The 14,560-nt window shown below is 33.5% G+C and overlaps 2 protein-coding genes across 3 annotated transcripts; one reads left to right on the forward strand and one right to left on the reverse strand.

The window, feature by feature from the left end:
- Positions 1-384: 384 nt before the first annotated feature.
- On the reverse strand, positions 385-2,991 carry LOC122291219 (UDP-glucose iridoid glucosyltransferase-like). Of its 2 annotated transcripts, XM_043098864.1 has the most exons (3): positions 2,839-2,991; positions 1,934-2,508; positions 385-1,604 (listed from the first exon to the last, which is right to left on the reverse strand). In XM_043098864.1, exons 2-3 carry the CDS (start codon positions 2,466-2,468, stop codon positions 724-726), a joined length of 1,416 nt encoding a protein of 471 aa, XP_042954798.1. In that variant the 5' UTR covers positions 2,469-2,508; positions 2,839-2,991; the 3' UTR covers positions 385-723. The 2 variants fall into 2 exon arrangements, with proteins under 2 accessions (XP_042954798.1, XP_042954799.1); XM_043098865.1 differs by lacking the exon at positions 2,839-2,991 and having other exon boundaries at positions 1,934-2,767.
- A 7,173-nt stretch (positions 2,992-10,164) lies between these two features.
- On the forward strand, positions 10,165-10,974 carry LOC122292561 (copper transporter 6-like). Its single transcript, XM_043100971.1, has one exon. The coding sequence runs from the start codon at positions 10,209-10,211 to the stop codon at positions 10,689-10,691; it is 483 nt and encodes a 160-aa protein (XP_042956905.1). The 5' UTR covers positions 10,165-10,208; the 3' UTR covers positions 10,692-10,974.
- The last annotated feature ends 3,586 nt before the right edge of the window (positions 10,975-14,560 follow it).

Genomic DNA, 14,560 nt, shown 5'->3' on the forward strand with positions numbered 1-14,560 from the left:
TCAATGGAGACTGGAAACAAAATTCGGATTTCGTGATTGATGATTAATTGAGACTGCGTCGAATTGCTTTTAGGGGTGAGATTATATATATGTTAAGTACAATTTAAAACGGTCACGCGACCATTCGAGTACTTTCATGAGACAAACCGGTTGGTCAAATAACTATCTAGCAACTTCACGAACTACACATCGTCGGTGTCATCCAACATTTTGGCCGCCGCAGGTTTGTTCTGGCGCAGGCCGCTTTCAACGTACTATGAGAAAAAAGAGTGGAAAACTTGGAATCTCGTCGTCTATGATTGACTGCATGCTTGGCACAAAGGTAAAATTTGTTCCCTGAAGTGCTTCATTCAATGTTATTTGATCCATTGGGTCGTCTGAGAGTGAATCAAAACATGAAAAGAGTTTGAATTCGATTAAACAATGCATGCATGCGAGATGCAAAGGATGAACCGTACTGGAAAGTTAGAAGAGTACAATTCAAGTTATTGATGCAACAGTGACCACTGTTGGCCAAAATCAATGAACAAAATGAACACCGATCTTTTCTTGGGATTAAGAAATAATTCAGCAGAAGGCTAAAATAAAGTAAAAAAAATATTATGGAGGACTCTAGCTAGGCTCGAGTAGTACGAGTACTCAAGACACATGAAGTGCTGCAGGTCGACTTTAGTAAAGAGACCAAGTTGTGACCTTGTGCATGTGACAACAGTATCTTTGCAATTAAAATGACATGATCATATCCACCAGCCTGTTCAGGGAGTTGTCGGAGGAACCACCTTCTCTAATGCAGAGTTCAGCTTTTCCCTTCAAATTATTGGCATTCTCTCTCACCGCCTCCCCTTCCTTATCCACCATTAATTTTCTTACAGCTTTCTCTATCTGAGCTCTCTCCAACTCCTCCAATTCGAAACCTACCCTCCATACATGGCTCAGGTACCTTGCATTCACTTTCTGGTCCCCGAAAGAAGGTCTGCAAATCATTGGAACCCCTTCACAAATACTCTCCAGCGTTGAGTTCCAGCCACAATGGCTCAAAAACCCTCCCACCGAGCTATGCGCCAGAACTTCCTTCTGTGGTGCCCATTTCACGATGCAACCTCTCTCTCCAAACGTTTCTCTGAGAACTTTCGGAAGTTCTTCTATCCTTTGGTCTGAACCGTCACTATTTGAGCCAGGTCGAATCACCCACAAGAAAGGCTGCTGACTGTTGGCTAGTCCCCATGCCATTTCAGTTAGCTCTTTCTCATCCATAAATGCTAAGCTTCCCATGCTTACGTATATAACTGAGTTTTTAGTTTGCTTCCCAAGCCATGACATACAGCTCCTGTCTTCTTCCAATAAGCTACTGCAATAAGAGGCTGGAGCAAATTTGTGCACAGGACCAACGGGAAGAACTGGAACTTGGCATTGTTGTTGGATTTGCTCCAATAATGATAATTCAAGGCTTTCCATGGTATTCCAAACGATGGCTGATGATGTTCCAATGTTATACGCGTCAACAACTAGCTGCTCAAAGCCGCCTAAAGTTTTAGACCTGGGAATGGGTAGATCCTTAAACCTGAGTAGATGAAGACCAGGGACTGGGTCCTGTGATTCAGAATCTGTAATCCATATTCGTAGCGGTTAGTCCTAGTACTGTACTGCCAAAAAAATAAAAATAAAAGGTGACTCTCAGTGATTAAATGGGCTTGTTTACAAGATGTTTGTGAATCGTCAGATTCGCCACATGCCAAAAGAAAAAAAGAAAAGATTCGTTCACGAGGAACATATTCTCCAAACTTTTTCATTTTTTCATTTGCCCATACTTTCCGTGCATTATAAATCACTGAGATTTCAGTTTTTCTCCTAAGCCACGGATGAGATTTCGTTTGGATCAATGGGAGGTTTCCAACAATGGGGTACTTATCTATATTCACATTCACATATATACCTTGAAAGGGAATGTAACCTTCTGCCTTGAGTATGGGAATGGCGGTACGAGCCAGAGAAGTAGCAGCACAGGTGGTGCGAAAGACGATACTTGGAAGCTTCAAAGAATTGGCCACAGACTGGGAGATGTACATGAGTTCATCATGGATGATGCAGGCGACATCATCTTTTTGGCCTCCTCGCCGTTGCGTTATTATCTGAGACAAGCATTCGTGGAGATGCGATTTGCATCCGACATTCGCCCTCTGTATAATCCTTACTATATCCCCAGATGATACATCGTTACAGGATAAGCCATCCTGGAACGGAATGAACTCGAAAGAAGGTTGGTTGGAAGGGTTAGGAGAGTTGAAGTTGCAGTGAATAACTGTAATGGAGAATCCCTTGGAGTGAAGAAAGCTACCTAGTTGAAGCATGGGATTTATGTGTCCTTGAAATGGACATGGAAGTAGAACTAACCGGCGGCGATGTTTCTGTCCGTTCTTTTCCATCTTCGGCCTACCTCTCAGGGACGATACACACAAAGGAGGTTGCATCTAGTGTATCGATTTTTGCTTTCTTCGGCTAGCTGTCACCCTGCCGAATTCTTATAAAAATTGGAATCCACCCGAAAAAAACAAATCTACAATAGTAGTAAATAATAAATCTATATTCAACTTAAAATTCAGGACTTCACGTGCCAAGCTTGATCTTGTTTGTATGCTACCTAATCAAATATTTTGTTAGATATTTATCATTAGATTATGTATAACCAAGCACAAGAGGTGTTCGACACAAGGCTAAAAAGAATTCCTCTGATTTTCTATGTTCTGTTTTTCATGGCACTGGCCGAGACTGTACACTGACTATTTCTAAGAAGAAAAGATTACAACAAACTTTATTCTATATCTAATGATCTTGTGACACCTGTTCCACTAGGCTGCTTTCCTTCATGCTGAAATGAGTGCTCATCTTCTGCTGTGTGTTTCTGGACTTTTCTGAATCCTTTGGGGTTTTGCTGTGAGAGGCAGTGTTGAGTGGGAGTGATGCTGCCCTTGGCCTCCAGCGGTGTAGTCCTTTCATTGGAGGCAGGAATAAGTATTAAATGGATAAAATTCATTCAAATTTTTTTATTAAAAAAGGGTAAAAAAAAATAATCTTTATTAGTGAAATTTATTTTTACAAAAAATTTATAAGGCTTATCTATTTGATATTTATGAATAGTATTATTTAAAATATATATATATATATACTAGTAGTTGGGCAACGTCCAAGGGACGTTCGTCCAGTGTATAGAAATATTATTTTTATTAAAGAAAAAATTTTGAATAATAATATAATATTTTTAGAAAAAAATATATAAATTCTAACATCAAATAGTAAAATAGACTTAAATCAGTTTTAAAGCATTTAGAATTTATAAAAAAAAAAAGAATCTTGAAACAAACATGTGCAGCACAGGAGATAAACTGTTAACAGTAAAGGAACGTGCATAGCACGTTTTCTTAATTTAATAAAGCGATTATTTTTAAAAAGTAACATAATTTTTATAAAGAAATAAAATACTAAGGTTTTTATAAGATATTATTATTTGATTTTAATGTTTCATAATGAATTTAAATTGATAAATAAATAATATTTTATTAGGATAATTGTATTCATAAATGTAGTTGGTAAATATATTTAAACTTAATTATTTTACATTTCTCTTTGTTTATATAAGGAATGAATAAAAATTTTAAATCACATAAATAAATTGATATATAAATTATAATTTATATAAAAGATCATATATATATAATAGAATATAGAATATATATTTATATAATTTATATAGATATATATAATAGAATATATATATATATATATAGATATCTAATATACCTCATAAATAAATGATCATCAATGCATAGGTTACAGGATTATGCATGCTGCATGAATTTTAATAATTATGAATTTATTCATAAGTGATTGGGGAGAGAGAGATTAAAAAATTAAGAACTTTTAAGAAGAGAGAGCCACTTTAATTTATTCATGTAACTAACGGCGTTAATTTTAACGGTAAAACAACAAAAACCGTTAAGCCAATAAAATTCCGTTAGATAGCCACTTTATATATATAAAGATATCATTTTTTTTTTAATTTTTTTTAACAAAAGGCTTGATGTCTCGTGCATTTGGGACTCACGTAGAGAAGAGGAATCTAGCTAGGCTATTAGATTTGTCCATGCCTTTTCCAATGGATAAATCTTTCTTATCTTATCAGTGACGTGGACATGACGAATAATTCACCTAATCACCGACCATAAGTTTGATCCCTCTCATCCTTTAATTTAATTTCATTAAAAAAAGGTAGTATTTATAACAGAAATGGAGTTAGGCTAGCCAGCTGCTTGCATCTAAATTAAATTAAATTAAATTAAATTAAAACATGATCAGGATAAATTAAATTAAATTAATGGATGGGAGGTATCAAACATACGGTAGCTGATAATCATCAAGTGGATTATTCATGTCTACATCGATACCCAGAAGATAGAGATCGATCAAGCAAACTTCTGACAAGAGAAACAGCAGTAGCACTTCTGATTTTTGTCTGTTTTCGTTTATAACTAGCAATAAGTTCTTGTTTGATGCTCGCATTTCTGTTAGGAGCTTAGGGTTCGGTGTCTGGCTGAGCTGAGGCGCTCATGTTATGCCTTTTTAGTGTTTTAGCTCATGTTCGTATATGGATGGGCCAGGAGTGTGTTCTTGGGCCGTTAGCGTTATAGTTTGCTTTCGTTAGTTGGTCGATAACCTTTACGCTTTATCTAGTCTCTGTTTTCAATAGGTGTAGAATTGGGCCCCATTTTTTCCGGTCTGATCCGGTCTAAAACCTGGAATCCTGGTGCAGCTGGATGGTTATCAGTCTGGATTACACCCGGACAAGTAAATTAAATCCCGTATCTGGTTTTTGCGACCCGGGTATCCGTAATAGGATCTCTTTCTTCTTCTTCTTCTTCTTCTTCTTTTCTCCTCTTCTTCTTCGTCTTCTTCTTCTTTCTTTTTTTCTTTTTTTATTTTCTTTTATTTTATTTATTTATTTTAAATCCATACTTCCAAAACAAGAGAAACAAAACTTTTTCTTCTAATATGCTTTCGATCCAATTAATCCAATCCAGACAATGAAAATCAAATGTGTAGAGTAATATTCAGAAGAGAAAGATAACAAATCCAAAAGGAACAGATTTTTCATTCACCAAAAAAAGTGAAAATAGAAAGAATTCAAGAAAACTCTCAAATTTAGCTTTTCTTAGCATAAGAGTACGGACAATGAACATTATCTCTAAAGCCATGGCGTGTTAACGGTTTCCAAAAGAAAGAAGTGGGTAAAATTGGTAATCAACAATAATTTATTTTGTAAACTAATATTTTACAATGTGATGTAACAACAATATTATTTAATTTACATTACTATTTATTTTATTTAAAAAGTGTTGATTTTTTCTTTTTAAAAAAAACCTAGGTAATTTAAACAGTTTTTTTTTTTTTAAGTATTAATAAATCCGAATTAAATTTGGACATCTAAATCCAGATTGCACCCAGTTACAATTCAGATATCTGAATTTATAGCTAAAAAAAAATAAAAAAATAAAAAACTCAAATATCCGGATTCAATCCAATTGGATTCAATCTAATTATTCATCTACATTATTTTCAGATTAATCCGGACGATAATCTATCTAATTTTTAGAATCGGGATCTAGATCTAATTATAATCAAATATCCAAATCTGTATCCAGTTTCAAACTCCTAATTTTCAGGGAGTATATAGATGGAAGAAGGTGGTAGTGTATGGGGGATTATTCTGGAACGTATGTTATCTGAAATTATTGGGGGAATTGGGAGCCTCAAAGATCCCAAGCCGTACCTATATTTCTGAATTCCATCCCCTACATTTCATCTCTATTACTATCTCTCGCGTTCTTAATTTCCATATCTGTCTTCTCATCATTACTCCAATCTCAAGTAGGATCATAACAATTTCTTAACAGCTGGTTGTTCAATGTAGATCTTTGATCATCAATGACGACGTTTCAGTAATTGTTGTCGTTCCGAGATGGATCGACGCAACCTGGAACTATCTATATATGTTGACGTCGATACTGAAAAGAGAACAAACTAATTGTGGGAAGAAATTCACATATATATATATATATATATTTTTTTTTTTGTTATTTTGTTTGGTTTTTCTTTTAATAATGCTTGAATTTAATTTATTCAGCTGGTTTTAAATCGATTGATTTCTTTAACAAACGTTTCCAGTGGAGATGTTTTAAATAGATGCTTGATTCTCTTAATGAGAAATCGAAATGTTGGCAATCGATCCATAGGATCTTTACTCAATAACCTTGTGTTGGGTTCGCCATAGAAAAAAGTACACATCAAATCATGTCTTGTTAATTAGCTTGTAATGGAGATTTGAAAATAGAAAGTTTTACAGACTACGCCATCGTCTTCCTCTTAAAATAAATAACATGGATTCATTCATGTTTGATGTTCACATCCCACCCAAAAATCCTAGCGCCACTCCCCTGATTTTCCCTTTTAAAAATCAATTGACCCAATTCTAGTTTTGTGCCGAATCAACACGTTAATCTCGTTACTTGAACAGGAAAAAGCTTAACCCATTCGATTTGCATGTGCTCATGATCTCATCAATGATTCTTCGCCCTCGAAACGGTAAACTTAATTCACATGAGTTTATAATCCCTTTATGTTTAGATAAAAATCTCTTGATTCCCTTCCTTTTCCAAGAATCATGGGAATGCATGCGCAACTTATATAGTGTTGTTTCATTTGTCGTGTTCAATAAACTCAAAGTTTGCTTATGAGTTTTGACTTTTTTGTATTCAAGTTGTAGCAGTACTTGTAGTCTTGATCAGTGAAAGTTTGTCGGGTGAAGATTTCAATAATATTATTGTAAGAGTATATATATATATTTCGACTGGCGGTATAGATTTAAAAATTATCTCATCTTATTATTATAATTTTTTTAAATTTTATATAAAATATAATAAATAATTTAACTTTTTTTAATTTTAAAATAATAATAATATTAAAAAATAATATTTTAACAACATTTATCTTTCATCTAAAATCGTCTCGTCTCATATTATTTCAACTCTAAATCCAAACCAGCCTTTACTCTACTAATTTGATTTTCCGAATTGTCCAATTGCTCATAGATCATGTGAACTTTTCAACTAAAAGAAAAAATCTTTTTTTATATAGAATTATGACATTGAGATGTACTTATGAACCGTTCTCTCAATTTCACTATGATCTATTAGATCTATTTTATAATAAAAATAAATTTATAATCTAACGAAGCACATGAAACTACTTCAACTTGTGAGATTACTTTTTTATAATTCATTTATAACTAAAGTATTTATTTGAAATAGGCCATGTTGTCTCTGTGTATACAGTGAGAATCAAGAGGGTAAATGTAATAGTGATTACATGAATAAAAAGGGTTTACATTTATATTATCCATACAATAAATGGGTTAATAATTCTAGAAGATGGTCCAAGCTCATCACCACATAAGATTTTTTTTTTTAAATAACCAAATTTATTTATATGTTAAGCATATGACCTATTCTTAAATATATGTTAACTGAATTATTTTTGTATGGATATTTATAATTTTTTATTTATACAAAATTTATATAATTTATTTATGTAATAATTATTTTAAATATTATATTAAAATATACTAAAAATATTCCATTTTAATATCTAAACTGTGAATAAAACGAAATTCAAAACTTTATTTTTAATATTTATTAAGAGGGGCAGGAGCTAGAGTCAGAGACAGAGCCAGTTTTGGGCTTTGTAAAGGATTCAAAGGAAATACTAGACAATTTAATGGTAGATAGAGTGTTGATTGATTATGTGATGTCCTTTGCAAGACAGGCTTGAGGCCCACTCGTGTCATGGAAACCGAGTCCATGTGTGTCCAGTGATCATGACTACACGTGTTCCAGGGACGAATATTGTAGTTTAAAAAATAAAAATAATAATAAATATTTATTTGAGAAAATAAGATTGTTATCATAATGGTTACCAGGTTGCATGTCTCTAACAAAATTTTATTATAAAAATGGATAATATTGGGGGATTATTAAATGTACTTATTAAATATAGACATTAATATAAATTAATTAATATAAAAAATGAATGAAAAAATAAATAACTTGATTCGGTGAGAATTCGGGATACATCCTTCGATGGATGTAGCACCACTCTTTATTATTAGCTTGGTTGAGACCATTTTTGCCGATCAAAATTTATTGGAGGCTTGGGTTTTCGTGACCTAGAAGCATTCAATCTAGCATTGTTGGCAAAATAAAGATGGCGCCTCTTACAAAATAATGGCTCTTTATTTTTTGAAATTTTTATGGCCAAATATTTCTCAAAAGGTGACTTTCTATCTTTAACATCGGGCTCTAAACCCTCGTATGTTTGGCGTAATATTGGTGAAGCTAAAACTGTAATTAAATCAGGTTTTTTATGGTGCATTAGGAAGGGGGATCATGTTAATATCTAGAAAGAATTGGTTGCCAAATTCTACAAATCGAAGATTTATTACTAGCTGTAATTCCTTGTTTGTTATTGCTTGTGTCAAGGTCTTATTGGAAAATTTAGGTGAATGGAATTCTTATTTAATTAACCAGGTATTTCTTTTTTTCGAGATCAATGAAATACTTAAAATTTCTTTTTCTTTTTTTACATTAGGGTACTGATCAACTAGTACGAGGTTGCACAAAAAATGGTCTTTTCAATGTTAAATCTGCTTATCATCTTGTTATATTACTTTAAAATATACAATGGAATCTGGATCTTATAAATTTGATTCATCAAATTGACTAGTTTGGAAGACCATTGAGAATTTATAGATCCCGAATAAAGTAAAGAAATTTATATGGAGGGCTTGTACTGATAGTCTTACCTACAAAGAATCATTTGTTTAAATGCAAAATAATTGCTACTAGCCTTTGTCCCTTATGTAAAAGTAGAGGATGATTTATTTCATATCCTATGCAAGTGTTATGTTGTTCAAAAAATATGGGAAAAATTCTATGAAAATGGCATGGTTCTATTTGCTTCTTATGTAAGGTTTGAATCTGTAGTTTGGGCATTGATGCAGCAATGTGATTTTAATATCCCCACTAGATTATTGGTTATTGCTTGGGTATATGGAGATTCTGGAATTTGAAACTGTAAGCAAATTGAAGTCATTGTCTATGAAATTGTGGATGGTTGTTTTGATTATGTTGAAAATTATAAGCTGGCCGGTTTGGAACTCTCGACAAGTCAAAAGAATTTATCCTTACTAAGGTGACATCCTCCTTCTTGTGAAAAGTGGAAACTGTTTTTCACTCTTTACAACATTCTGGGTGAGTGTTATCTTAAGAGATGATAGATATACATGATATAATTATGGCTATGTCTCGAAAAGAAGAGAGGATAGTTGATGATATTGAGGCTCTTGCTACTTTGCAGGGAAACCTCACATTTAGTTCTTAAGGGAGATTAATTTGCTTGTTATTGTGGAGACTATTCGTTCAAATCACGAGAACTAATTAAGTTTCAGCCATTTATTGTGAGAGATACAACTTCTATTATCTTCTTTCCAATCCCTTGATGTCTTACATGACATGTTGGTCGACAAGAAAATGAGATGGCATATCTACTAGCACTTTTTGTGAGTGACACTCGTCAATGGTGGTATGACACTATGACCCTCCGGATTTTATTTCCAGTAACATTGCAATGGAAGTTGGTCTTGCTGCTATGTAATTTTCTTTGTTGTATTTGGAGAATTTATGTTATCTATTTTTAATATACAAGCCATATGCTATTTCTCAAAAAATAAAAAATAAAAATAAATAAATAAATAAAACCAATGTTCTCGATATATAAAAGATAAAACTTAAAAATAGATTTTTCATATTATATATATATATATATATATATATTTATATATATGTGTGGTCCATATATATATACATGGTATCTGTTGTGAATATGTCCAAACTTGATTTATGGCGGTCTTGGTTGCCATATTTTGCAAGTCACACTGAAACAGAAGTTTCTGTCATTCTGATCAATTAGTAGATCGTACATAGTACACATTTTTACTCCCAAAATCACCCTCGAATTAATGTAGTACACATTTCTCCATTATTTATACAGTCCAATCACCCTAGAATTCCTCTCACACAGAGATCAGAGAGAGAGAGTTACAGATGGATGGTATGAGTCGTGATCATGATATGAGTGGCATGGCTGGAGCGATGCCACCATCATCCATGAACAGCGGGATGCATGGCATGCACAGGAAGAAGATGATGATGCACATGACCTTCTTCTGGGGCACTCAAACAGAGGTGCTCTTCGACGGCTGGCCCGGCAGGAGAACTGGCATGTACGTGGTAAGCTTGGTATTCGTGTTTGTGCTGTCTTTCCTGGTGGAGTGGCTCTCTCATTCCAGACTGCTCAAACGTGGATCGATCAATATCCCGGCCGGAACGTTCCAAACCTTGTTGTATGCCATAAGGGTTGGGTTGAGTTATTTGGTTATGTTGGCTCTCATGTCTTACAATGGAGGTGTGTTTTTGGTTGCCGTTGCGGGTCATGCTTTCGGATATCTGATCTTTGGAAGTCGGGTTTTCAACAAGCCGGGCCATAATGCAGTCAAAGGATTCGATCATCATCCAATGACTTGTTAAATAGAAAACAAGGGGCCCTGCATTTTGATTGATCTTAGGTTTACGACGTTGTAATAAGAATCTTAATCCCTTTGTATTTTTTGGTTTTGAGAATATAGTCCCTACTCAGATAGCTAGGACGTTTGTACTGCTAAATGGAGTCTCTCTTTTAGCAAAAACACTTGATATATCAAGGAATATTTGGGGGAAAACACCGTATTTTCTTAGCTTTTTCTTTGTAAAGAGAATTTTCTCAGGAAAATAAATCAATTGAATAGAAAATTTAGAGAGGAGGGTTTTCGTTTTTAAGTCTCTTTAACTTTCCAGAATAATTTCCAAATTGGAATTGGGTGAATGGAAATGTGTTGTTGGGAAGCAATAAATGGCAATGATTATTAATTGAGCGCATTGATCTCTAAAGATACAGCAAGAGAGGTCCATTGATGAAGTTCCAATATTAAACTCTGTAATGGACAATTATTATTTTTGAGAAAGTCCATTGAACTATCTTGTTTTTCCTATGATGGGAAGTTCATAAAAATAAAATCAAAGTTGGGATACAAATGAAATCATAGGATCATGAGAGATTGTGTTTTATGTGCGGGACATCATGTATTCCTAAAATATTCCAAATTGTTTCAACAGATCTAACATGATTCTGAATCCAACCTGCACCCACCCCCTACTTATATATTTTGAATGCAAGGGTGAAATAACATTAACATGCAACAACCTTTAATTTAATTCAATATTCCTATTAATTCCAATAAAAAAATATTCCTATTAATTAATTTAGATTACGAGTAATTTTAATTATTGATTCACAATTGAATTGGAATTAGTATGATCACTTATATAGGGGTATTGTTTCGAAATAAATTAATGTGAATTGGGATGAAAAATTGAATAGAGATATCTCATCTTCTCCAATTCATGTCTAAATGATATACATACAAATGCTTAAAAAAAAAAAACACTAATCAGTTCACTTTGTCGGTGGAAGTATCATATTCCTTAATATTATTTGTTTTGTTGAGAGATCATCGCAAGAGACGAGTTCAAACTCTACAACTGTTCTAGATATCTCTCAGCCAATTAAGCATATGATCTCAATAAAATTAACACGTTTATCTTCTGCAGCAACAAACTTATCTTCAGAGAACGATGCATGCTTGGCTGAGAAATCTGGAACACTTGAAAAGTTTGAACAAATCTCATCACGTGAGTATATCTCAACATTTGTGAAAAAAATAGACTAGTGTGATCAGTTCGTGACTTCCAATCAACACGAATGTGGTCGAGAAAAGGACAAACTTCGTTCTAAAGAAGAAAAATCACTGAAAAAGCAAAACTCGTTAGAAAAGAATCCCCTTTTATAAGTTCATGTTTTGAAACTTCCACGTCATGAACATTATGCTTAGGGTAGTATTAAAAAGAAGGCTTTTGAATAAATTCTCTCTATTTGAGACGTCTATGGCTCTCTAGCTCATTCCCAATTGCTCAAACGTTTGATAGATTGATATCCCGGTCGTAATATTTCTCCAAATCTTCTGGTACTGTGGCATAAGGATTGGGATGAGCTATTTGGTTATGTTGGCTGTCATGTCCTACATTAATGGTGGTGTGTTTTCGGCTGCCGTGGCTGGTCATGCATGCTTCTCGGGATTTTTGATTTTTGGAAGTAGGGCTTTCAACGAACCAGACGCTGTAAATTAAAAGAATTTACTCCATTGTCGGTTGGATTTTAAATAAACCCGATATCACCAAAATCTCTTATTAAATTAATTAAAAAATATACCTCTAATCACTTATGATAAATTTTTTATGGAGATTTAGAGTTCCTGCAAAAGAAAAGAGAAGTTTGTTTCTATGGAGCAATACTATTTCCTACCCCTTATGTTTGTGTCTTTCCATTCATGTCTGAGCCCCTTATTTTTTTTTAAAAAGAGAAAAGGGCTAGCAGAACACACATAGAACTTAATAGGCTATTTCTATTTAATTGGGGTGAGAGTATGAGCCTCCATGTGTCTATAAAATGGTTCATCCCATTATGGGTCCAATGATTAAATTATAATACTAGTCCATTATAAATAAATACAACAATCTCCCACTTAGACAGCATTATAGTTAATCACAACATAAATACAAACAAGCATCTCAAAACCGAAAACATTGTTCAAAATGTGCCTTCAAGTACAAGCTAGTGAACGATACACCGATAGAGCATATGACACATGACCAATAATTGCAATCACGTAACTCAAACCAATGAGATGGAAGTGCATTATGGAAATAATCAAAAGAGTGACAAACACCCGTTTCCATAAGAAACCCCAGAAATAAATCTGAAAGTTTTTAAAACAACAGGCCTTGTCCAAAATGTAGTTGTAGCACTTAGTCTAATGACTATATCGACAGGATATATGACATCAAACTTAGACTAACAACCACCTGACTCAGGCATAGACTAAATAGATTATCTCTGATAGGTAATAAGACTTGTCCACAGTGCGTGTGACTCAGACATGAGACTAAAGTATGTCCTGTAACAAGATCTACCATTCGGGAGAAATGGTAGTTGGGACTACCAAAGTGAGATTTGATTACAAATATCAGTAAGTTAACAAAAAAAACTTCCACACAAGCTAATGATGCATGGATGACAGTAAAAGCATAAATGCATAATCAAATTCATAAGTAATTAAAGCATAACTTGGCTTACAACATAGCATAATTGACATAACTTAAATTGAAACATGAACTGAACTTGACTTGACATGAACTTGATCTGAAACTTGACTTAGCATGAACTTGCTCTGAAACTTGAATTAACATGAATATGATATGAAACTTATCATGAACTTGTTTTGAAACTTGACTTAACATGAAAAATACATACTCCACAATTGTTGTGGCCCCATGTATTCTACGTGTAAATACATACTCCACAGTTGTTGTGGCCCCATGTATTCTACACAAACTTGACTTAACATGAAAAATACATACTCCACAGTTGTTGTGACCCCATGTATTCTACGTGTAAATACATACTCCACAATTGTTGTGGCCCCATGTATTCTACACAAACTTGACTTAACATGAAAAATATATACTCCACAGTTGTTGTGGCCCCATGTATTCTACGTGTCACAATTGCTGTGTCTCACGTAGTGTATGCGTCACAATTGCTGTGACCCCATACATAAGTAATCAAGATGAAACGTGACTGGAATACGAAATGACTGAAGTCCTGACGTAACATAACGTGACTTGAATATAACTTGAAATACATGACCAACTTGAGATAGAAATATTTCTTAACATTGCATAACATATAATAGACAACATATTTAACATGACATACTTGTAATGTACAGTAATACATGACAGAATATATTATGTAACAGATAAAAATTGATGACAGAATAAATTTTGTATAATAGACAATTACGTGATAACTTGGCATGGCATGACATATATGATAACACACATACATACACTGTAGTTCCTTTACTTAGCACACATACACAGTAGACTGTTAGTAAGTTAAAAACTAACTTACCTCAATCTCCGCGTTTCTTATAAAACTTCAAGTGCGACTACAAGGAACTGTAATTAGTGATTCTAAAAGTTAGAACTAAATCACTAAATATTTGAAATATGGAAAATACTAACTTAAAGAGTAAAATTTTCATTTTACTCTCTACATGTAGAAAAATGACCGTTTTACCCATAACTTAAGGATTTTGCATATTAACTCCAAAAGTTTCTAAAATTTACATTCCTCATGTAAATTTTGTCCTAAACTTGAATATCAACTTAGAAAAATTTAAAACAAAACACAACTATGAAGAACACACTATGGTCGAAACATCCATAGGCCATTTCCC

This window comes from Carya illinoinensis, chromosome 13, assembly GCF_018687715.1.
Source record: "Carya illinoinensis cultivar Pawnee chromosome 13, C.illinoinensisPawnee_v1, whole genome shotgun sequence".
In the NCBI taxonomy this organism is placed as follows: Eukaryota; Viridiplantae; Streptophyta; class Magnoliopsida; order Fagales; family Juglandaceae; genus Carya; species Carya illinoinensis.

Coding starts and splice junctions, on each gene's coding strand:
- LOC122291219 (XM_043098864.1), bottom strand. CDS start 2,468: ATGCAACCTCCTTTGTGTGTATCGTCCCTGAGAGGTAGGCCGAAGATG. Junction 1,605..1,933: donor AGGTTACATTCCCTTTCAAG/GTATATATGTGA, acceptor TATGGATTACAG/ATTCTGAATCACAGGACCCA.
- LOC122292561 (XM_043100971.1), top strand. CDS start 10,209: ATGGATGGTATGAGTCGTGATCATGATATGAGTGGCATGGCTGGAGCG.